Source organism: Hyla sarda, chromosome 3 (assembly GCF_029499605.1).
Source record: "Hyla sarda isolate aHylSar1 chromosome 3, aHylSar1.hap1, whole genome shotgun sequence".
In the NCBI taxonomy this organism is placed as follows: Eukaryota; Metazoa; Chordata; class Amphibia; order Anura; family Hylidae; genus Hyla; species Hyla sarda.
Window position 1 is genome coordinate 157504433 of NC_079191.1, and position 24968 is coordinate 157529400.

General features: G+C 46.3%; 2 protein-coding genes across 4 annotated transcripts; one reads left to right on the plus strand and one right to left on the minus strand.

Annotated features, from left to right (window-relative positions):
• Positions 1 to 141: 141 nt before the first annotated feature.
• LOC130361814 (nuclear cap-binding protein subunit 2) lies at positions 142 to 22315 on the minus strand. The gene is made up of 4 exons (XM_056565322.1): positions 22183 to 22315; positions 18445 to 18629; positions 16084 to 16219; positions 142 to 421 (listed from the first exon to the last, which is right to left on the minus strand). The coding sequence occupies exons 1-4, from the start codon at positions 22246 to 22248 to the stop codon at positions 350 to 352; spliced, it is 459 nt and encodes a 152-aa protein (XP_056421297.1). The 5' UTR covers positions 22249 to 22315; the 3' UTR covers positions 142 to 349.
• Positions 22310 to 23541, plus strand: NCBP2AS2 (NCBP2 antisense 2 (head to head)). Of its 3 annotated transcripts, none has more exons than XM_056565323.1 (2): positions 22310 to 22447; positions 22544 to 23533. In XM_056565323.1, exon 2 carries the CDS (start codon positions 22596 to 22598, stop codon positions 22914 to 22916), a length of 321 nt encoding a protein of 106 aa, XP_056421298.1. In that variant the 5' UTR covers positions 22310 to 22447; positions 22544 to 22595; the 3' UTR covers positions 22917 to 23533. The 3 variants fall into 3 exon arrangements, with proteins under 3 accessions (XP_056421298.1, XP_056421300.1, XP_056421299.1); XM_056565325.1 differs by having other exon boundaries at positions 22321 to 22447; positions 22579 to 23540; XM_056565324.1 differs by having other exon boundaries at positions 22409 to 22543; positions 22579 to 23541.
• The last annotated feature ends 1427 nt before the right edge of the window (positions 23542 to 24968 follow it).

The following is a 24968-nucleotide window of genomic DNA, read 5'->3' on the forward strand; positions in this document are numbered from 1 at the left end:
TAATGTATGATTCCTGCAGATAATAGTCACAAGGTGATTTAGAATCACTAAAAGGGCCCTCAGTACAAAGTAACTAATTTCAAATGTTGGGTAAGGTACTTCCTAAATACTCAGAAAAACATTAATTAACTATGAAATAAAGTATAACACAGGAAGTAAAATTGTTGAACACCTTTATACAGTTTATTTAAAAAAATGTGAGTAGTAATATACGACCCATATGACAAGAAAAACAAAAATGTATGAATAGATAGCATGCTACGCATCTATTGTCCTTTACATAACAAAGGTCAACTTAAAACAATCTCATAGAAATGATTTTGTTTGTGCTGGAAAGATTTTCATGTCTTCAGAATGTCTGTACGACTTTACCATAACCACCTCTTCCGGCATCATAATCTTGGCGAAATTCATCTCTGACCTAGAAGAAAAAGAAATTATATTATGTATGCACTAATGTAAATGATTCCTTTTTTTTTTTTTAGAAATGTATTTTATTAAAAGCTCCCCTAGTTTACTATGGTCAAAAGTCACAGTGGTAGGGGGTGAAATCCCACCAGAGAGTAAACAGAGTCCATCAGGTGAACAAGGGCACTGACAACATAAGACTGGAGCATAAGATAACATAAGTGAATAGAAACATTGAAAAGCAAATGTATATTTATTCTGGGCCAATACTAAAAAGTTTCTTAGAAACTATAAATCTTTAACCCCTAATGCCTTAGCCAGTTTTCATTTTTATTCCTTTCTCCTCCCAAGAGTCCTAACACTTTCAATTTACAATCTACAGGGCCACAGGAGGGCTTTTTTATGCAGGACAAATAGTTTGTAATGACTCATTTTAAACACAATTTTGGTTTCACCATAGATTTAGTTTGTGGGATAAAACATAAGAAGAAAAAAAATATGTAATTTTGCATCTTGGGAGAGCTGGGCGTTTTAAAATTTTTTCGATAAATTACACCTTTTTGTAAGAAAATGAGTATACTTAAAATTTGTCCTCTTCTGACCCCTATGAATACATATTTTTCCATATACGGGGAAGCATGAAGGCTCATTTTTTGTGCCATGTTCTGCAGTTTTTATCGGTACCATTTGTTTTAATGAGACTTTGACAGATTTTAATTTTTTTCATGTTATTGGAAGTGACCAAAATCAGGTATTTTTTATTACACTTATGCACTCCACCATGCGGTTTCATGAATATATTTTAAATTCATTAACTTAAATGGGCATTTTTTTTGTAGTATCTGTACATCTCTAACATACTTCTATATATTTTTTTTTTGTGTGTCATTTTTAAATTCCCTCTTGAAAATCTGTCCACTAGGGGTCTCCCTCCTGGTGGCCGGCTGCAGAGCGGGTGACGTCACAGCTGAATTAGGACTGATGCCGGCCGGCCAGCCATCAGTCAAAATTCAGTCAGCCTCCACTCCCTTGTGAACGCCAAGGTGGCCGTGGCCGCCCCCGGCATGTACAGTCTGGCGGCAGTCTGTTGCTAAACTACAACTGACAGCATGACTTGACAGCTATTGGCTGTCAGGGCATGCTGGGAGTTGTAGTTTAGCAACAGCTGGAGGCACAATGAGGATTAGAGCTACAGTATGCCTCCACCTGTTATAGTAAACTGGGGCATACAGAGGGTCCACGCAGAAGGTATTATATTTAATTTCGGTCCCGGGTCTCAGCGGCGTAGAATAGCACGGCAAGTGGGCGATGCTCCTATACTCCCCCTCACTGGATAACACGTGCACTGCTATACAGAGAGTGTTATTGGCCACTCCTCTATGCGCGCTCCTGGTGGTAGCACAGCATAGATTAGCTAAGGGCGGAAGTCGGTGCCCAGCAGGCATCAGTGATGTTGCGCCTGCTGGGGGAAGTCTGCCTGGTAAGTGAGCACACTACCAGGTAGACAAAGACATTTGTACTGTAGTTTAAAAAAAAAAGGAAAAAAAAAAAAAAGTGGGAGCTACTCTTTAACTCTTAACACTTCTGCACGTGGTGATACGTTTTTTTGTTTACATTAAAGGACAACTGTAGTGGAACACATATTCCTGTGACTCAAAACAAAATAAACTTAAACATACATCCTACGTGCCCTACGGGGACGCCGCAGAGCCGTTGGGGTATCACTGGCCGCAGCAATGTCCTGTGATAGGCTGAGCCCACTGTCATGCAAGAACCCGGCAAAGCTCCTTACATGACAGTGGGCTCAGCCTATCACGTCCGGGGCAGGACATCGCTGCAGCCGGTGATACGACGACGGCTCTGCGGCGTCCCCGTCCCCAGGAAGTGGAATGAGGTTAGCACTGCCGGACCGTGAGGCCTGTGCCAGACCAACGGGGGCACGTAGGAAGGTATGTATAAGTTTATTTTGTTTATTTCTGAGGCCCGGGAATACAGTGACCCCCCCCCCCCCCCGACCTACGATGGTCCCAACAAACAATATTTTCAACATGCGATGGCCTCTAAGAGGCCATCGCATGTTGAAGGCAGCATCAGCTTAAGATGCTTTTGTATGTCGGGGCCATCGCATAAACGGCTATCCGGCAGCGCAGACTGCTTCAGCTGCTGCCAGATAGCCGTTTACGGCGACAGTGATTGAGGGCGACATCCAGGGCAGCGGTGACGGTCCGGAGCGGCGGGGACAGGTGAGTATAATATCCTATACTTTACATTGCAAGGATCCCTCAACATACGATGGTTTCAACAAACGATGGTTCATTTGGAACGGATTACCATTGTATGTTGAGGGCCCACTGTATATAAGAAAAAAAAAAAAAAGTGCTCCACTACAGTTGTCCTTTAATTTGAAAATAAAATTATGTAGAAGTAATATTTTAAAAACACACTTTACCAGTCCCCCTAGGAGACTTATATGAGTAATCAATATAGATTCCTCATACAGATCAGTGCAGCACATGATCCATGACATCTGGGCTCTAATGATGGAACCTGCCCTAGGGAGGCAATAGTGAGCCAAGGAAGGCTAGGTAAGCCCTCTGGCTGTTGTGGCAACAGATCCACCAAGGACGCTGTTAACATTGCTTTACACGCTGCTGTCAAGTTTGATAGTGGCATCTAAAGAGTTAATAGTTGCGCAGCAGCAGTTATCACTGTCTTCTCCACTCCTCATAAGCCTTGATTGATTAAACTCCCTGTTTGAGTAAATGGAGCAATCAAGGCCAACAGGGCAGACAGAAGCCAATGAGGACCACCTAATGACTCATGGGCCAAGCAGCATGAAAGTGATCAAGGGTTCTCTTAAACCCTTAACGAGGGTTTTTCCATTTTTGTGCTTTCGTTTTTTCCTCGTTTTAAAAATCATAACCCTTTCAATTTTGCACCTAAAATTTCATATTATGGCTTATGTATTGTGCCCCCAATTCTACTTTGCAGTGAGTCATTTTATCAAAAAATCCACAGCAAAACGTAAAATTCATTGCGCGACAAAATTGGAGAAAAAAAAAAAAAGAAAAAAGGAATTTTTTAACTTATGGGGCTTCCGTTTCTATGCAGTGCATTTTTTGGTAAAATTGACACCTTTTCTTTATTCTGTAGGTCCATACGATTAAAGTGATACCTTACTTATATAGGTTTAATTTTGTCTTACTTCTGGAAAAAAGATTAAAAAAAAAAGATTTTTGGACTTCCCGTAAAATCTCTCTAGGGACACAGGACCATGGATATATGCTGCTTGCCGCCAGGAGGCTGACAATAGGCAAAAACACAAAAGAAAGTCGGCTCCTCCCAGCAGGATATACCTGCCTCCTGGCTCTGAGCAACTCCGTTCAGTCCCAAAGCAGAAGGAGAACCGACCAAGAAAGGAACAGTCCGAACAAAAACCCAGACAAAAAAGCAACCATCCAGAAAAATAAAAATAAACACTCCCCCCCACACTAAAGCGGCAGAAACAAACCAATGGATGGATGCTGTGTCTCCCAATAGAAGCTCCGAGAAAGATTTTACGGCAAGTCCAAAAATCTACTTTTGTCGAGCGCTTCATTGGGGGGACACAGGACCATGGGACGTCCTAAAGCAGTCCCTGGGGAGGGATAGACTAACATCCCAGCCAGAACAGAACTCCGGCGGATGACTAAACTGCCGCCTGCAGAACCCTGCGGCCAAGGGCTGCGTCGGAGGACGCAAAAGTATGAACACAGTAAAACTTGGCAAAAAGGTATGCAGGCACAACAAAGTCGCCTTGCAAAGCCGAAGCCCTATGGCTGACCGCCCAAGATTCACCCACTGCGCGGGTGGAGGGAGCAGTCACACGAAAAGGGGGCACCTGATCCTTGAAACGATACACTTTCAAAATGGCAGAGCATATCCAATCGGGAGATAGTGGCCTTGGAAGCCGGAAGTCCCTTGCGTGGTCCCTCAGAAAGCACCAACAGGGAGTCACACTGGCGGAAGGAGGAAGTGATTGACAAATAAGTCCGAACCGCTCAAACCAAGTCCAGCTTGTGAAGCCGGCACTCTCGTGGATGAGAAGGGGAGGGGCAGAAGGAAGGTAACACAATCTCTTAGTTCAAATGAAATGAAGAGACAACCTTGGGCTGAAAAGAAGGCACAGACCAAAGGACCACCTCATCTTGCTGAAGCACCAGGAAAGGGGAACGGCAAGAGAGGGCGGCCAATTCAGACACACGGCGAATTAACATAACTGCAATAAGGAAGGCTACCTTCCAGGAAAGAAAGTGACGGTAGACCTGACAAAGAGGCTCAAATGAAGAACCCTGCCGGAGCATCCAGAACTAGAATGAGGTCCCAAGGAGCAGTGGGGGAGCCACGCCCTGCAAAAAAGTCTGCACATGAATGTCGGACATAAGCGGGCATTGGAAGAGAACAGACGCGTCTCCAGTCCCGAATGCAAAAAAAAAAACAAAAGAGGTTTGTCAAGGAAAAAGGAGGTGGGAGAAAGAACGAGCCTCACACCAGCGGAAATAGGCCTGCCAGGTACGGTGGTAAATCCTGTCGGACGAGGGCTTCCCGTGTGATCCGGACCATGCTCCGCGCTCTGAAGAGAAACCTCGAGCCCTCAAAACTGCGGTCTCAAAGACCACGCAGTCAAAACGCAGCAGAAGTAAATTGGGGTGGCAGGAGGTCGGGACGATCCAGAAGACTGAAGGGAAAGTCAGCCACGAGACTGACCACGTCCGCGTACCACACGCGCCGAGGCCAGTCCGGGGCTACCAGAATCGCCGAGACGCCCTCTGCCTTGAGCTTCCTGACGACCCTGGGAAGAAGTGGAAGCAGAGGAAAGAGGTAGGGCAGAGCGAAGGGGGTCCATGGGACAAGAGCCTCCACCGCCAGAGCCAGGGGATTCCGCGACCTGGAGACAAAGCAAGTGACTTTCCTCTTCTGGCGGGACACAAAAAGATCCATGTTTGGAGTTCCCCTGCGGCGACATTTGAGCGAATACCTCCAGATGAAGGGAATGTGAAGTTCCGCCCAGGAGAGGATCTTCGACGCTTCCTTCATGGCTGCCGAGCTGCGGGTACCGCCCTGGCGGTTGATGTACGCCACGGTAGTGGCGCTGTCCGTCTGCACTTGCACCGGAAGGCCCCGAAGTAGGAGACTCCAGTGAGGAGGGCACAGGAAGATCACAGAGCTTTAGGATGTTGATGGGGAGACCGGGCTTAGACGAGGTCCAACAGCCCTGAACTGTCTTGTCGCGGAAGACACCTCCCCAGCCGAGGAGACTTGCCTCAGTGGTCAGAACATGCCAATTGAGAGGCAGGAAGGTGACGGGTTTGATTTGGGCGGTTGATGATCCAAGCGAAACTGGAGAGGGTCTGCAGAGTGATGTTGAGGCTGACCCGATTCTGTTCCAAGGAGGGCGCCTTGATGAGTAGGTCATCCAGATAGGGGAGGACCGAGACACCCCGGAGAGAGGAGGAGAGAGACCACTGCCGCCAGCGTCTTGATTAAGACTCGAGGAGCAGCCGTCAGTCCAAAGGGTAGGGCGACAAACTGAAAATGACCCGCAGGAACAGCGAAACGTAGAAAGCTTTGGTGGGCCAGAAAGATCGGAATGTGTAAGTAGGCGTGCTGTATGTCCACGGAAGAGAGGAACTCCCCCGGATCCATGGAGGCGACCACTGACTGCAGGGATTCCATCCGGAAATGCCGTAGGCGCACATGACTGCTTAGAAGCTTCAAATCGAGAATGGGACGGACAGTGCCATCCTTCTTGGGAACTACGAAGAGATTGGAGTAGAAACCCAAAAAATGTTCCGGAGGAGGGACCAGCACGATCACACCCTGGGACAGAAGGGTGTGAAGGGCCACATGAAAAGCTGAAGCAAGAGCAGGAGATCGAGGGGGCAGGACCGGAAAAAAAACGATCCCAGGGAATAGAGGAAAATTATACTCACTGATAATTCCTTTTCTGGAAGTCTCCACGACAGCACCCATGAGATTATCTCCTCCTCCTCCTGATTGGGACAGGAAAAAACACAGAGGTTAAATTCCCCACCCCTTCCTGTCCACACCAGTGTATTTATAAAGAACACCGGAAGTAAAGGAATAAAGTGCACCAAAAAAACACTAATAAAAAACCAAAGGGTGGGATGTATGGGTGCTGTTGTGGAGACTTCCAGAAAAGGAATTATCAGCGAGTATAATTCACCATTGCCCCCCACGTCTCCACGACAGCACCCATGAGAAATACCAAAGAATTTACTTAGGGAGGGACTACAGCACTGAGAACTTTACGTCCAAAGGCCATATCCTCAGAAGACAAAATGAGAACTCTATAATGTCTGGAAAAGATATGAAGGTTTTTCCAAGTGGCAGCTTTGCAAATCTGTTCTACAGAAGCTCCAGCTCTCTCTGCCCATGATGAGGAAATTGTTCTAGTAGAATGGGCCTTCAATTGTCTAGGAGGGGCTTTTCCTCTGGTCACATAAGCCTCTGAAATTGCGGTATTAATCCATCTGGCTATAGAACTCCTAGAAGCTTTCTTGCCTCTATTAGGGCCAGCAAACTGAATAAACAGATTGTCATCCTTCCTCCACTGACTAGTTCTTTTAATGTAGATGAGGACAGCTCTTCTAACATCCAAAAGATTATATGATTTTTCTAAGTCATTTTTTGGATCTGAACAGAAGGATGGAACCACAATATCCTGTGATCTATGAAAGGTAGAGACAACTTTAGGGAAGAAGTTAGGATCAACCTTAAAAATGATTTTGTCATCCAAAATTCTGATATAAGGCTCTCTGATAGAAAGAGCCTGAATTTCACCTACTCTCCTAGCTGTAGTGATGGCGATTAAAAATATAGTTTTGAGAGTCAAAAATTTTTCAGAAATAGATTCCAGAGGATCAAAGGAATCCAAAAGGAAGAGCCGCTAGAACTGTATTTAAATTCCACTGAGGACCGATATTTAAAGGGGTACTCCGGTGCTTACACATCTTATCCCCTATCCAAAGGATAGGGGATAAGATGCCTGATCGCGGGAGTCCCGCAGCTAGGGACCCTGCGGCACCCTGTTTGTAACCAGTCCCCGGAGCGTGTTCGCTCCGGGTCTGATTAAGGTCGACCGCAGGGCCGGCGGCGTGTGACGTCACGCCCCATCCCCGTGTGACATTACGCTCCGCCCCTCAATGCAAGCCTACGGGAGGGGGCGTGATAGCCATCACGCCCCCTCCCGTAGGCTTGCATTGAGGGGCGGAGCGTGACGTCACACGGGGGCGGGGGTGTGACGTCACACGCCGCTGGCTCTGCGGTCGACCATAATCAGACCCGGAGCGAACACGCTCCGGGGACGGATTACAAACGGGGTGCCGCGTGCATGATCGCGGGAGTCCCTGGCTGCGGGACTCCCGCGATCAGGCATCTTATCCCCTATCCTTTGGATAGGGGATAAGATGTGTAAGCGCCGGAGTACCCCTTTAAAGTCTTAGGTCTGAGTCTGCTGGACGCTTTAATAAACCTTGAAATCCACATGTTATCAGCCAATTTTACATAATAGAGAGCACTGTGAGCAGAAACCTGTACTTTGAGGGTACTAGAGGAAAGACCTAAATTGAATCCCTGCTGAAGGAAGTCTAGAATTTTAGGAATCACCGGAGTGTTGATCGAAAAAGAATCCCCACACCAAGAGATAAATTTCTTCCAAGTTTTAGTATAGATTCTAGAGGTAGTATCTTTACGGCTAGATAGAAGGGTATTTACTACCTTTTCAGAGAAACCTTTCTTCAGCAGAATGGACTTTTCAATTTCCATGCTGTCAAGCTGAGGTTTTTGATCTGACGATGAAAGGATTGTCCCTGGGACAGCAGATCCTTTTGAAGAGGAAGACAGATGGGATCCTCTACAGCCAGAGTCTTTAATAGAGAACCAGCTCCTCTTTGGCCAGTATGGAGCTACTAGGATTAGTTCATTAGCTTCTGAAGGACCCAAGATATTAGCGGCAGGGGAGGAAATGCGTATCCCATACTGAATGTCCAATCCTGAGCTAATGCATCTACTGCTAGTGGAGAGTCCCTTGGATTTAGGGAATAGAATAGATCCACCTTGTGATTTCTATTGGTTGAAAACAGATCTATTTGAGGAACCCCCCCCCATCTCTCCGTAATTATCCAGAATGCCCACAGAGCTAGAGCCCATTCCCCTGGGTCTAATATGTGTATGCTCAGGAAGTCCGCCTCCAAGTTCCAGACCCCTTTGAGATGGACTGCTGAGATAGAAAGCACCTTCATTTTCTGCCCAAGAAAATATTTGATGCGAAATTGACTGAAGGAGCCGTGTACCTTGGACCTCCCCGACGCCTTATAAAAGCCACTGCAGTCATGTTGTCCGAGTAAATGAGGATATGGCGATTTTTGCAGATCTCCTCTAACTCTTGGAGTGTCATCCATATTGCCAGCTCTCTGAAGTTGGACGATTTTCTTGCTGTCTGAGGATCCCATTTCCCTTGGACTACTCGAGACTGAGTGAGCACCCCATCCTCCTGCACTGGCATCCGTTGTTATGAGTAATTGGTTTGACTGAAACCAACTTACTCCCTTCTTTATATTCTTCTTGAACGTCCACCATCTTAGATAGGTTTTTACTTGAGTGGGAATTATCACCCTTCTGTCTAAAGCTTTCTGAAACTTGTCCCAAATGGTTAGGATCCACTTTTGTAGAGGCCTGGAGTGAAACTGAGCCCAAGCTACTGATTGGATGCATGATGTCATGTGAGTGGACATTGCTGTCCTGATTGTACAGGAATGGAGGCTTAGAAACCTGGAGAGTGATGCCTGCAGTAATACCCTAGGAAATGTTTCCTCTGATTGGGAATAAGATCTGATTTGTCTAGATTTAGGATCCAACCCAACTTCTGGAGAACAAATATAGCTCTCTGAAAATGAAGTTCCAGCTGAGTAACTGAGTCCGCCACTATCAGTATGTCGTCTAGATAAGGGATAATTAGAATAGACTCCTTCCTAAGAAGGGCAACCACCTCTGCTAAGACTTTGGTGAAAATTTGAGAAACTGAAAGTGGCGGAACCCAGACCCCCACTGGATGGCAAATCTCAAATATTTTTGGGAATTTGAATGGATGGGAATATGGTAATATGCATCGCAAAGATAGTCGCCATCACCGCCCCCTCCTTTATTAACTGAACTGCAGACTTCACAGTTTCCATCTTGAATTTTTTGTAAACCACAAATTTGTTCAGGGGCTTCAGGTTTATAATTATACGGAACTTCCCATTTGGTTTGGAAACCAAAAACAGGGAAGAATAATGACCTAGGCCCCTCTGAAGGAGTGGAACCTCCTGGATAGCACCCAGGGAGAGAAGGTCCCGAAAACCCTTGAGAACCAATTTGTTTTTGTTTTTTTTCTTACTCTGCTGAGTAACAACATACATTGGAGGGGGAGGTGATGACAACTCGATCCGGAGGCCCTGAGATATTATCTCCACTATCCAGGGATTGGGAATTCGTGACTCCCAAATCGGGGCAAAATGGGAAAGCCTTGCCCCCACTGGCCTGGCGCCATTGCTTAGGGTTGGAAGAGGACTGACCGGGGTTAGTAAAGATATTTCTACCCCTACCGCCCTTCCTTTAAGACCAACGTCCTGTTTTCCCTTTACCTCCTCTGAAGGAATGGTCTGATTGGGAAAAAAAAGACGAAAAGGAGACTTTTTAGGTTGGACCTTATCTAAGGGCAATCCTTTTTTATTGTCTGCTGCTTTTTCCAGAATAGAATCCAACTCTGGACCAAACATTTTTCATGAAAAGGAAGGGAGCAGAGTTTACTTTTTGAAGTCATGTCTCCCGACCAAGATTTTAACGACAGTACACACCTAGTGGTATTGGACAAAACAGCAGTACGAGAAGCAAGTTTTAACGATTCTGCAGAGGCATCTGATAAAAAATTAGATGCCATCTTAAGCAGAGGTAAGGATTCCACAATCTGGTCCTTAGGGGTATCAGACTGGAGGTGGTATTCCATAGACCCCCTAGGAATAAAGGCATTCTTTTCTGGCTTAGCCCATTCATCTTTAATAATTTTATGCAAATTTGTATGAACAGGGAAAGTACAGGGTTTCCTGTCTCCCTAGGCCTCCAAAAAGGTCATCCTAGATAGACTTAGTCTCCTGAACTTCCTCTATATTCAAGGTAGTACGGACAGACTTAATTAACCCCTTAAGGACCAAGCCCATTTTGGCCTTAAGGACCGGAGCGTTTTTTGCACATCTGACCACTGTCACTTTAAACATTAATAACTCTGGAATGCTTTTAGTTATCATTCTGATTCCGAGATTGTTTTTTTCGTCACATATTCTACTTTAACGTAGTGGTACATTTGTGGTAACTTGCATCCTTTCCTTGTGAAAAATCCTAAAATTTTATGAAAAATTTGAAAATTTAGCATTTTTCTAACTTTGAAGCTCTCTGCTTGTAAGGAAAATGTATATTACAAATAAAAAAAATTTTTATTCACATATACAATATGTCTACTTTATGTTTGCATCATAAAATTGACGAGTTTTTACTTTTGGAAGACACCAGAGGGCTTCAAAGTTCAGCAGCAATTTTCCAATTTTTCACAAAATGTTCAAACTCGCTATTTTTCAGGGATCAGTTCAGGTTTGAAGTGGATTTGAAGGGCCTTTATATTAGAAATACCCCACAAATGACCCCATTATAAAACTGCACCCCCCCCAAAGTATTCAAAATGACATTCAGTCAGCGTTTTAACCCTTTAGGTGTTTCACAGGAATAGAAGCAAAGTGAAGGAGAAAATTCACAATCTTCATTTTTTACACTCGCATGTTCTTGTAGACTCAATTTTTGAATTTTTACAAGGGGTAAAAGGAGAAAATGTATACTTATCTTTGTAGCCCAATTTCTCTTGAGTAAGCACATACCTCATATGTCTATGTAAAGTGTTCGGCGGGCGCAGTAGAGGGCTCAGAAGCGAAGGAGCGACGAGGGGATTTTGGAGAGTACGTTTTTCTGAAATTGTTTTTGGGGGGCATGTTGCATTTAAGAAGCCCCTATGGTGCCAGAACAGCAAAAAACCCTCACATGGCATACCATTTTGGAAACTAGACCCCTTGAGAAACGTAACAAGGAATAAAGTGAGCCTTACTACCCCACAGGTGTTTCACGACTTTTGCATATGTAAAAAAAAATTATTTTTTTCACAAAAATGTGTTTCCCCCCAAATTTCACATTTTTGCAAGGGTTAATAGCAGAAAATACCCCCCAAAATTTGTAAACCCATCTCTTCTGAGTATGGAGGTACCCCATAAGTTGACCTGAAGTGCACTATGGGCAAACTACAATGCTCAGAAGAGAAGGAGTCATATTTGGCTTTTTGAGAGCAAATTTTGCTCGGGGGGCATGTCGCATTTAGGAAGCCCCTAAGGTGCCAGAGCAAAAAAAAAAAAAAAAACAAACACATGGCATACTATTTTGGAAACTAGACCCCTTGAGGAACGTAACAAGGGGTACAGTGAGCATTTGTCCCCCACTGGTGTCTGACAGATCTTTGGAACAGTGGGCTGTACAAGTTTTCATTTTCACGGACCACTGTTTCAAAGATCCGTCAGACACCTGTGGGGGATAAATTCTCACTGCACCCCTCATTACATTCCGTGAGGGGTGTCGTTTCCGAAATGGGGTCACATGTGGGTTTTTTTTTTTTTGCGTTTGTCAAAACCGCTGTAACAATCAGCCACCCCTGTGCAAATCACCTCAAATGTACATGGTGCACTCTCCCTTCTGGGCCTTGTTGTGCGCCCCCAGAGCACTTTGCGCCCACATATGGGGTATCTCCGTAGTCGGGAGAAATTGCGTTACAAATTTTGGGGGGCTTTTTCCCCCTTTTACCTCTTGTGAAAATGTAAAGTATAGGGCAACATCAGCATGTTAGTGTAAAAATTTTTATTTTTTTACACTAACATTCTGGTGTAGACCCCAACATTTCCTTTTCATGAAGGGTTAAAGAAGAAAAAGCCCCCCAAACCTTGTAACGCAATTTGTCCCGAGTTCGGTGATACCCCATATGTGGCCCTAAACTGTTGCCCTGAAATAGTGAGAGCGCCATGTGAGAGCGCCATGTGCATTTGAGGCCTAAATTAGGGATTTGCATAGGGGTGGACATTGGGAATCACTGGCATTGAATACCCCTAACAGGGTGCCTCCCGCTGTTGCAAAACTCCCAGCATGCGTGAACAGTCAGCGGCTGTCCGGCAATACTGGGAGTTGTTTTTCAACAGCTGGAGGCTCTGCTTTGGAAACAGTGGTGTGCCGGACGTTCTTATTGGGGGAGGGGAGGGGGGCTGTGTAGGGGTATGTGTAAATGTAGTGTTTTTAACTTTTTATTTTATTTTGTGTTAGTTTAGTGTCACACGGGTGGGGGATTACAGCGAGTTTCCCAGTGCAAAATTAGCTGCATCTCAAACTTGCAGCGAGAAACCCACTGTAAAACCCTCGCCCATGTGAATGTACCCTGTACATTCACAGGGGGGGGGGGGGGTGCACCAGCTGTTGCAAAACCACAACTCCCAGCATGCATGGTCTGTTTGTGCATGCTGGGAGTTATAGTTTTGCAACAGCTGGAGGCACACAGGTTAGGAAACACTGAGTTAGAAACAGACAATGTTTCCCAACCAGTGTGTCTCCAGTTGTTGCAAAACTACAACTCCCAGCATGCCCAGACAGCTGAAGGGCATGCTGGGAGTTGTAGTTCGGCAACATCTGAAGGGCCAGATGTTGCTGAACTAAAACTCCCAGCATGCCTGGACAGTCAGTGCATGCTGGGAGTTGTAGTTTTGCAACAGCTGGAAGAGCACAGATTGGAGACCATTATACAATGGTATCCAAACTGGGGACCTCCAGATGTTGCAAAACTACAACTCCCAGCAGTGAAGATCTTCACTGCTGCCTCTGAGGACCATATACTTACCTGCCAGTCCCGTCGCTGCTCGTCCATGTGGCCGGTCCCGCCACTGCTCCAGGTAAGGCCGCCGGTCCCCGCGTGTTCCCCTCCTATGCCGCAGGTCCCCGCGAGCCCCCGCAGCCATCGTCCCCCGTTCTGCCCGACTTCCAGGGGCGGGCAGTGCGGGGGATCTGAACTTTCACCCCAGGTCATTGTGATTGGTCCACAGGGACCAATCACAGTGATCGCTGACCAGGACCATCAATGGATGGTCCTGGGGGGAGAAGCAGAAGTTGTCCCCTGCTGGAAACAGCGGGACTTCTGCTGGTTAACCCGTGCGATGCTGCACATCGCCGGGGTAACTGAATGTCATTTATAAACGTCGGGATGCGCGAACGCACTGCACAACCCGGCGTTTATATATGACATTCTGCGGGAAGGGGTTAAGGATTCTATATCATCAGAATTAAACAAGAATTTTTTCAAAGAGGAATCTTCCTCTTCATGAGGATTTTCCACATATTCTCTTTCTTCCAATTCTGGAGATACACTTTCATCAGAATCCGAAAGACAAACTATTTTAGTCTTTTTTACAGCTGAGGCATTAACCGAAGTAGTAGGAGCCACAGGGGTAACAGTTGTAAAAGAGGCCAATGCAGAATATCTCTGAATGAATCGTGGATTTAATTTCTTGCATAAGAGTTGGAGAGTCATCTTTTACTACTGATGCAATACATGATTTACACAGAGGTTTAGAAGCAGATTCAGGAAACTCCTTATAGCAAATAACACATTTCTTAGGTTTTGATTTTTTTGGTTTAACCGAAGAACCTGCAGAATCCTTGTCTCCCTGCAAATACAAGAGAAGGATAAAACACCATGCAATGAAGATAGGCCAGGGCGAACCTATAGGCCCTCAGTACTCACGGATCCTGGGATCACTGGAGGATCTGGAACTTTTGCAGGTGAGCTCATGATGCAGCCTTGTATTATCCAACACTGGAATCAGGTAGAGCAGCTTCCATCTGGGAGAGGGGCTTCTTATAGGAAAAAAGCCGGTCTCCAGATTCAAATTCCCCGCCCTAGCGCGGCCGGAAGTGACGTCAGACGCCAGCATCCCCAGCCGGAAGAAAACAAACTAGAAGCGCTCGCACGAGGAGAGAACTCCTCGCTGAAGGCAGAGACCGCTGAAGGAGACCGTACAGAGACCCGTACACTATACGGTACTCCCGTGGTATCCCTCCGCCTCCATGCTCCCGGAGCGGACCTACAGAGAGGACCGGGCCACAGGGGAGAAAAAGACAGGGGGTGTGCTATGCTCACACCCCAAGTCCGCAAGGCCCTGGTAAGGACCTTAATTTCTTCATGCAGGAGAGTAAGAAACCCCCCTGCACCTCTCAGCTCCTTCCCTGACAGGAAAAAACACTGGTGTGGACAGGAAGGGGTGGGGAATTTAACCTTTCAGTGTTTTTTTCCTGTCCCAATCAGGAGGAGGAGATAATCTCATGGGTGCTGTCGTGGAGACATGGGGGGAAATGCTATACACACTCGCAAACCCAAGCATCCAGCGAAACGTCCGAAAAGAGTAACAGGCGACCACCCACCCGAGGAGAAGGCTCGGATGCGGCACATCCCACTGGATTTGGAAGAGGGGTGGTTGAAACGGCCCCCCCCCCCCGACTTCCAGGAGGAGAGAATCTTGAAAGAGGGTGCCCTCCTATCCTGAGTGGCTGCCGGTTTGTCCTGGTGGCCCGAGAAGCAAAAGGAGGAAGTCTTTCGCCGCAAGTCCGGATGGCGTGGACGATTTTGGGGTAAGAGGGAACTCTTGCCCCCGGTAGCCTCAGATATGATCTCATCTAGGCATTTACCAAGGTGAAGAGACCCCAGGAAAGGCAGCTGAGTAATGGAGCGCTTAGAAACCGCATCAGCATTTCAAGCCTTAACCCACATCTAACGCTGAAGGGCCACCAGATTACCCAAAGCAAAGGCAGCGCAGCGAGCAGAGTCCAAGGAGGCAGAGCAGATGTAGTCCCCGGCATTAGCGATCTGCTGAGCTAGCTCTGCCAAATAGCCAGGGGAGGAGCCTGCTTAAATCCCTGGGGTAGCTGACCGGCCAAGACCGGGAGGGCTTTGGAAACCCAAGTAGAGGCAAAAGCTGGTGACAAGACAGAGCCTGCCACCTCAAAAGGTGAATTTTGATCAGGCAGCGCCATGCTCCTGTCACCCCTCGTTAGAAAAAATAATAAAGAGAAAAATGTCTAACTAGACACTGGAACTAGGAAAAAAACTAAAGCAATAAGACCAGGTCTGGAAAGCTCCATACCTGAGTCTGCCTCCTGCTGACCCCAAGCTGAAACGGAGTTGCTCAGATGGTCCATGGTCCAGTGTCCCCCAATGAAACACTCAAGAAATCATAACTACATGCACCAAAATGAATATGTTTAAAATTGTCATATTTTGATCCCTATAACTTTCATTTTTCAGCGTATGGGGGCTCATTTTTGAGCCGTGATCTGGAGTTTTTAGCAGTACCATTTTTGTATTGATCAGACTTTTTGATCGCTTTTTCATGTTATAAAAAGTGACCAAAAATACGCTATTTTGGGGTTAAATGATCTTTAGGAGATAATAAAAAAAAAATCTGCATCCTTAAGAGGTTAAAAATAAAAAAATTTTAATAGTAATCTTACCTGGCCACCTGATTTCCCACGTCCATATTGTCGGCCTTCTTCAAATCCTGCATCCCAGTCTGTTCTGATGATTCTATCATCTAACCGAGTTCCATTAATAAATCTCATAGCTTGCTCAGTGTCTGCTCTGGTGTAGTATCTGAGGACAATGTTAAGGCTTTTAAATGTTTACAGCAATGGTCACCATTTTATGCATCTCTCAAATGTTACTCCCAGACCTGATTTACAGATGAAGTGTGAAAATACTCAACAGCATGCTGGGCAGTACAAGGTCACCCCATAGTGTACAGCCAGAGTCCCATTAAGAATTATTTTACAGCATGGGACGCAGCAACTACTTTTGCATGCCACACATCTACATTTCTAGTTCACCATAATTGGAAAGCAACGTGGGAGAGTTTCAGAACTGATGTTCTTCATTATGAAAGATGGGCAGGAGAATATGTGAGCATGGTAAGAAACATTTTTGTATGACGTAAAACTTGTTGCTGGCAGTTATATGGGGTAAAACCTGGTTCCCTTTAAGAGGCTGTTATCAATAACTGCTGTGTAACTAATTGAACATGTGGGAACTTTCTAAAATGTGCTTAGCATTTTAGCTGCTGGCTGAATCAGTAAGGCCTAAAAAGAAAAAAATAATCAGTCTGAAGTTATTCAGGTCTACTACTGAAGGCATAACTGCTGCTACCCTGTTGGTTTAGTGTCTACCCCGCCGAATACTAGGGGGAGAGTTATCAAAACCTGTCCAGAGGAAAGGTTGCTCATAGCAGCCAATCAGATCACATTTATTTTTTAAAAGACCTGCGAAAAATGAAAGAAGTGACCTGATTGGTTGCTGTAGGCAACTCAGCAACCTTTTCCTCTGGACAGGTTTTTATAATTCTTCCCCTAGATCTCGTGTAAAGAAGCATTTCTACATGCAAAGCAATAGAGAATAACCACACACTGGCAAGTAACTCTCCACCAGCAGTCAGGATTAGAATCAGCCTGTTCTCTTATTCTTTGGGAAATACAGTACATACAGGAATTCTTGCTTGAGAAAAGCTCAAGTAGGAGCTGAAACTTTCCAACATAGCTGAATGAATTAACCATTATGTATTTGCATCCTGAAGTACTGCCTGTTTCCTTCAGTGAAACTTCTAAACAAGTCATAAATTAGGGAGTGATCCCCTAAGTCTGAAGTATAATATATAAGTCGTTGATCACTCCTATTAGGAAAACCGTACAAAAAAAGGTCACAGAGGTCTCTTCAAGTCAGAACAGAGAACCACTCTACTGTCTGGCACCTCCATGCATTACTTGGACAGCCACCAAGATGAAAGGCTGGAACATAATGCAAGGTGGAAGCCAGCTGCACAAGTCCCCTCCACTGGTACCCAAAGGGAAAATTATGCGCTAACAGCTGCGAGAAAGACGGGTCTGCTTTTATTTAAAAAGGGGTTCTCTCTATAAGATACCTTTTAACCAGTGCTGTGGAGTCGGAGTCAAGGAGTCGGACAAAATTTTGGGTACCTGGAGTCAGAGTCGGCAAACAATGCACCAACTCCTACTAAATTTAGATTGGAATAATAAAAAAAAAGCAAGTTTAAAAGTCCCAATTCACAAAAAGTTATAATTAATGACTTCTCAACTGTAAGAATAAAGACCAATGCATGCAGTGACTCACGTAACCGCAAAACGAACACGTTAAGTGACCGTGAAGAAGCATGCTTTATATGTGCTTCACTATATGGCACGCAACGCACAATTAGGAGCGGCAACACTTATACTTTCCATAGTGTTGTGTTCTGCTGTTACAGGGATCCCATGGGTAACCTAGCCTCTCACTGATAAGGGATTAAGTAAATGTTTTTTTGCACTTGTATAAGTGAAGGGAATGGTGGGTCAATAGTTCAAGACTGAAGCTGTAAACCATTGGAAAAACTGCTGCCATTCAGCTAAGGCTATAAAAATTGTAAACTCCGATTGTTAGCTTAAACTTTAAACATGACTATGGGATTCTACTAGGGAAATCATGTTTTATAATACATGGCCCTTCCTGGATCCTCCCACTGCCCTATCTTCACAGCAGCAGATCAGCACACAAAAAGGAGAAGGCAGCAGCTTCTGCCCAACTACCTCTCTCTGCTAGAAGAGCTTAGAAGAACTTGGTGGAACAGCTTCTTGGATTCAACTTTAAGTGTTTATAAATACATTCGCATATTAATACAGTGGAGTCGGAAGTACAAAAAAATGCGGAGTCAGAGTCGGAACATTTATCTACCAACTCCACAGCCCTGCATTTAACTACAATAAAATACTTATTTTATTGTGTTTTTTCTATAAGGACTTCAATAGATGTCACCCTTATGATTTAAAGGATATTCTACAAAGCAGAAGCCACACGCCGTCTTCTTCACCTTATCCAGGCCCATGATTATTTTCTTCACGTCTCCACTTTTGCTGAATAATTCATAGATCTGCTCTTCCGTGGTGTAAAATGACAGGTTTCCTACATATAATGTGCAGCTTTGCTTCAGGACCTTCTCTTGATCATCTCTTCTACCCTGAAGGGGAAGGAAAAAAACAGAAGTAAACTTCATGGGTGAGGAATTGGAGTGATCAGGCTCTTTGTGCCATCATGCACTATCAATAACACTGCCAGCCCTCCCCTGCTCTGAAGCCATTAAGAACCCAACACCTATAAAGGATGTTCTACTGTCTTCTGAGACAGCAAATCAGTCTCCACCAGCAGGCAGTGCACCAAGGAGGTAAACACCTACATGCCCAGGTCTCAAAAGAGACCTTGCATTGTCTAAGGCACTACCAGAGTATACATGGGCCAACTCGAATATAGGGTGAACCATGCAAGGAGATAAGTATTTTAAGCTATCAGATTCACTCCATAAACAAATATTAAAGCACACTGGATCATTCACCATACAGTGCAAATGTTTTGCAGGTGTGGAAGACATAGGGTGGGTAGTACCTAACCGTAAAAGGCCGCTACACCTTAAAAGACAAAAGACAACAGAGCGCTTCTGTGTGCGATCTTCCAGACCAGGTAGGATTATGTGGGTGAGTGAGGAACGCACTCACCTGGTCGGGTTGTGCATATTCCAGGCACAACGCTGATGTGGGCTTAATGTAACAACTGCTGCGGCTACACCTTAAAGGGTACATGTCACGATCATAGGCAATCTCGCGACACAAAACTGACGCAATCAGAGGGCGAATATCCCATGCAAATAATCTTTGCATGGGACTTCCAGAAAAAAGATCCTCTGATCACTACAAGATTGCCTTAGAGCTTTAAAGAGTACCTGTCATCAACAAAAACTTTTAATATGTTGTTCATAATAATTAATGAAGAGATATTGTAATATATCTTCATTAAAAAATATTAATATTTATACTAGTTTTTTCATTTGATACTTTTGGCCACTAGGGGTCTCTCTTCTATGCCTGGTCTGCAAGCAGCATCTTATGCTTTTCATAGTAAGTGTACAGCTTTTAGGACTAATGCTGAAAGGGTTCTGGTCCTTCCATCGGAAGTTCAGTACTCTCAGCTCAGGACTCCCAGCCTGTGAGCTACAAGCCTGCACATTCCTCTCATATAACAGTCAGTCACCTCCCCCTGCCCCTCACCACACGTTATCTTATACATTGTATTATCTCACTGCACTCCCTGCTCTGTGTAATTGCTCCCTCAGCCCCTGGTTCTCAGCATTGACTTTTTAGTGCGGAGAGACACAGGAGAGAGACAGGCTGCCGTCCCTCCCTTGTACTTAGTCTGTATGCACACTGCAGAGCAGTGTTTCCCAACCAGGGTGCCTCCAGCTGTTGCAAAACTACAACTCCCAGCATGCCCGGACAGCTGTTGGCTGTCTGGGCATGCTGGGAGTTGTAGTTTTGCAACAGCTGGAGGTGCCCTGTTTGGGAAACACTGCTGCAGAGGGAGAGCAGCATACAGGAAGACTGTCAGAAGCAGAGTCCCAGCCAGGCTTCATGTGACATCATGCCTGCCGGGACCCGCCTCCTTCCACCCCTCAGAAAGACAGTGCTCCTGAGCTAATCAAGAGGCATGAAAAAAGGCATTTCCACAGCGTTTTAAACCTCAATAAACACAGGGATAGGCATAGTTAGAGAAAGGGACAGATGGGAAGGGGGATCAGGGAAAGTTTAGATGATGACAGGTACTCTTTAAGCATATCCTGCTTCAGGAGATCGTGACAGGTAGCTTTAAAAGCTTTATTGTAATTTGTAAAAACTTTTGACACGTCGTCCAAGCGTGTCAAAAGTTTAGATTGCAGTGGTTCTCAGTTCTGAGATTCAAATAGCAGGCTCAAGTGCATGCCAGGACTCCCCGGCCGGCCTATCAAACTCTTTCACTTTCTAGACCAGTGTTTCCCAACCAGGGTGTCTCCAGGTGTTGCAAACTACAACTCCCTGCATGCCCAGACAGCCAACAGCTATCTGGGCATGCTGGGAGGGGTAGTTTTTCAATACCTGAAGGCACCCTGGTTGGGAAACACTGAATGACAGCTAAGGAGTGAAGCGCATGATTCCACACACTTCACCCAGGTATTCCACATGATCACAACAGGTCTGTGGACTAAGACTCCCACCAGCACCACTCATCACTTGCCTGCTCAAAATGTGATCGAGGCATGACTGACAGCTGAAACCCCCTCCCAACAGTCAGGCATGCGTTCGGCTGCTATAGGACTACCACTATAATGGTAGGTTCACAGTACGTTTTAGCTATACGGGGACCGGATTCAGCTGGTTGGAGTGAAAACCAGGTGCTCCCATATCCCAGCCGGACCCAGACCACTTCTCATTAATTAAAATGAGCCGACAGGAGTCAAACAGTGACTTCGGTCGGCTCATTTTTGCCCCGTATCGGGTTTTCTGACCGGACTGAAAACTGTGGTATGCTGTGGTTTTCAGTCCAGTCAGAAAACCGGATACGGGGCAAAAATAAGCCGACTGGAGTCACTGTTTCACTCCTGTCGGCTCATTTAAATGAATGAGAAGGGGGCCAGGTCCAGCTGGGATATGGGAGTGCCTGGTTTTTCCTTCCCCCAGCTAGATCCGGTCCCCGTATAGCTAAAACTTGGTGTGAATGCACCTTAATTCCTTCAGGATGAAGGGCGTACCTGTACGCCCCTCGCCCGGTCCTTAAAGGGGTAGTCCAGTGGTGAAAAATGTATCCCCTATCCTAAGGATAGGGGATAAGTTTGAGATCGCAGGGGGTCCGACCGCTGGGGCCCCCTGCGATCTCTCTGTCAGGGGGCCAGGCTCTCCGGCCAGATAGCGGGTGTCGACCCTCGCACGAAGCGGCGGCCAACACGCCCCCTCAATACATCTCTATGGCAGAGCCGGAGATTGCCTAAGGCAGCGCTTCGGCTCTGCCATAGAGTTGTATTGAGGGGGCGTGTCAGCCGCCGCTTCGTGCGGAGGTCGACACGCCCCCTTCCCGCGGTCTGTCGGGGCTCCGTACAGGAGATTGCAGGGGGCCCCAGTGGTCGGACCCCCCGCTATCTCAAACTTATCCCCTATCCTTAGGATAGGGGATAAGTTGTTCACCACTGGACTACTCCTTTAAGGGGTTAAGATAGGAGAGTACTGTGCTCGGCTACCTTCATCCACTCCATATAGTGGCTGCACATGTCCACTGCACTAGCCAATAGGGAAGGGTGTACAGGATGCCTGCTCTAGTGATCAGTAGGGGTCCCCATAATTGGACCCCACCTGATACTACTCACATGTCCCGCAGATAGAGACGTGTTGTTGGTGGAAACCCCTTGTAGGCTGCCACAACTAGATATTGCAGTACATCCCAACCAGGGTGCACCCAGCTGTTTCGGCATGTTGGGAGTTGTACTTTTGCAACAGCTGGAGGCACACTGGTTGGGAAACACTGAGTTATAGGCTCAATAACACAGCCATCATGGGACCGAGCCGTGTGAGGGCCTATGTATAACATTACAGAGAGGACTCAGTACATCAGGTCTTATACAAGCTGTGGGGAGTTAGCTGGGTTGGCATGGTAACTTCCTGTGATATATGGTATTCAGGAGCAGACACATTGCACGGACACCGCTCTGGGATTACCTTAAAGCGCTGGTCCCGGTACCGGCTCAGCTCCACGTACGAGTCACTCTTCAATGCACTCAGCATCTCCGCAGCCTCCGACACACACCCGCCACCGAAACCGTAACAAACCACTGCAGCCGCCAAGTGTGACTCTGAGTTTAACGACACTGACGAACCAATCCGAAAAGACGCCGTAAAGAAGCGTTTCCGGGTTCAAAGCGGAAGCAGCCTCTGCCATCTTTGATGTGGGCGAACAGCTGACCGTGTGTGTACGGGGACAAGGGTAAGTGCGGAGCTCAGGTCACTGTACACCCGCCGCCGGTGTATCTAGCTGTATTTTACCGATGTGCCCGCCGGTGTAACCTGCTGTATCTTACAGGTCCGCCCGCCGGTGTAACCAGCTGTATCCTACAGGTCCTCCCGCCGGCGACATGGTGCTCCGGAGGCTTCTGTTCTCTCTCCTCAACAACCCGCAGCTGATCGAGAAACTCTCCGAGTCCCGGCCCATCCGCAGAGCCGCGCAGATCACCGCCTTCGCCATCACCAAGGCGCAACTGACCGGCAAGGACGCTGCACAGCGCATGCTCCGCTCGGACACGGTTCAGCAGCTGAAGCGCGAGTTGTCCGGTGGTTCCCGGGATCTGGGGGAGGTGGGACGAAAGGTGGGGAGGATCAAAGAAACGTTTATGAAAGAGCTTAAGACCGGCATGGAGGAGGTGATGGGGCAGATGAAGAAGCCGAACGGCAAGTGACGGGATGTCAACAAGTCATGTGACTGGGACACTACAACACTGGTCGGCCATACACCGCCATGCACTTTGACTCTGGTGCCCTCTAGTGACAGTAAGGCTAATTACAGCCCGCAGATGTGATGAGTGGTGGGCGGGAGAAGCGTCTTGTATGTCCAGAATACCAGGAGGAAATAAAGGCTTTTGGTGATTTATATATGATGGCTGCTGTTCACTACTCAGGATATTATCACAGGATATGTGCACGACATCAGCAGGGCCAGGACAAGAGATTGTGAAAAAGAATTTCTGAAAAAAAAATGCAATACAACTCTGAACTTTCCCTGTTGGCTTCCTTCACACACAAATTTTGTTTGTCATCTTTTTGGTCAGAAAAAAATTAGGGAAAAAAAAACCACCAAAGCTAGAGCATACTGGGAATGTTATAAACTGAGCCAGAAAGTCCACTATAAGTTGGAAAAAAAAACACCAAGTGTGTCTGGCGTTTCATATTTCCCTATTAAATTGTTAGAAAATAACATGTATATTTGTAATATATATGGGTTAAAAATGTGTATATTTTTGTCCCTGCAGCTATTGCATGTGTGTCTCTGTGAGGGCGAACAAGCGGGGCCCTGCGCACTGAGGACAAGCAGGGCTCTGTACTAGGGATCGACCGATATAGTTTTTTTTAGGGCCGATACCGATAACTTATACCGATATTCCGGTATAAGTTATCGGCTATTTAGCGCCCCCCCCCCCCCCGCTCTGCGCACCGCACCGCCCCGGCCCCATTGCCTCCCCCATCCCTGGTTTTATAATTACCAGGGTCCACTCTACAGCTGGCTCCGGTGGCGTCCTGCTGAGCTGTCACAGTGTGCACTGACGGTCACGTCACTCGTCATAACGCAGGACGCAGCAGGAGCCAGAAGTAGCGTTGTGGGGAGGCAATGATGGGGCCGGGGCGGTGTGGGGGGCGGTCATTATCGGCATATCGGTAAGGTAATTGCCGATACCGATAATGCCCAAAATCGTGATTATTGGCCGATAATATTGGCCAAACCAATAATCGGTCGATCCCTACTCTGAGGACAAGCGGGGCCCTGCGCACTGAGGACAAGCGGGGCCCTGCGCACTGAGGACAAGCGGGGCCCTGCACACTGGGGACAAGCGGGGCCCTGCGCGCTGGGGACAAGCGGGGCCCTGCGCACTGGGGACAAGCGGGGCTCTGCGCACTGAGGACAAGCGGGGCTCTGTGCGTGAGGCACACCTCCAAGCTTAAACAGCAGGATGATTGACAAGCCAGGATCCTTCACAAAGCCCTGCTTGTCCTGCCAACACTTTCTGTATTTGGTCTCGTCACAGAGACACAAAGTCAATAGCTGCAGGGACAGCATTTTTTTCAACTAACAATATACATATTTTTTAACCAATGTTTATTACAAATATACATATAAAAAGTGTTTAATGACAGGTACACTTTAACTCCCAGCTAATGTCTGGCCTTACTGTTAGACATTTTTAATAATTGAGGCCAATATTTAAGCAGTTTGGCTATACTCTTTTGTTTGTTTTAAATTTGTTTGTTTCTTTTAGAATTTCCTTTCTGTCTGACCACAGTGCTCTCTGCTGACACCTCTGTCTGTCTCAGGAACTGTCAAGAGCAGGAGCAAATCCCCATAGCAAACCTATCCTGCTCTGGACAGTACCTGACATGGACAGAGGTGTCAGTAGAGAGCACTGTGGTCAGACAGGAAAGAAATTCAAAAAGAAAAGAACTTCCTGTGGAGCATACAACAGCTGATAAGTACTGGAAGGATTAAGATTTTTTAAAAATAAGTAATTTACAAATCTGTTTAACTTTCTGGCACCACTTGATTTAAAAAAAAATTGTTTTTCACCAGAGTACCCCTTTAAAACCACGAGGACAAAGGGCGTACCTGTACACCCTGGCTGCTAGAAAAGATAGAGGCTCATGCCACTCATTGAGGAGACTCCAGAGGCCATATCAATCTTTAAAAAATAATATCCTAGAGACACATTTTCCTCAGGAGGATGAACCTAGGTGCTAGTGTC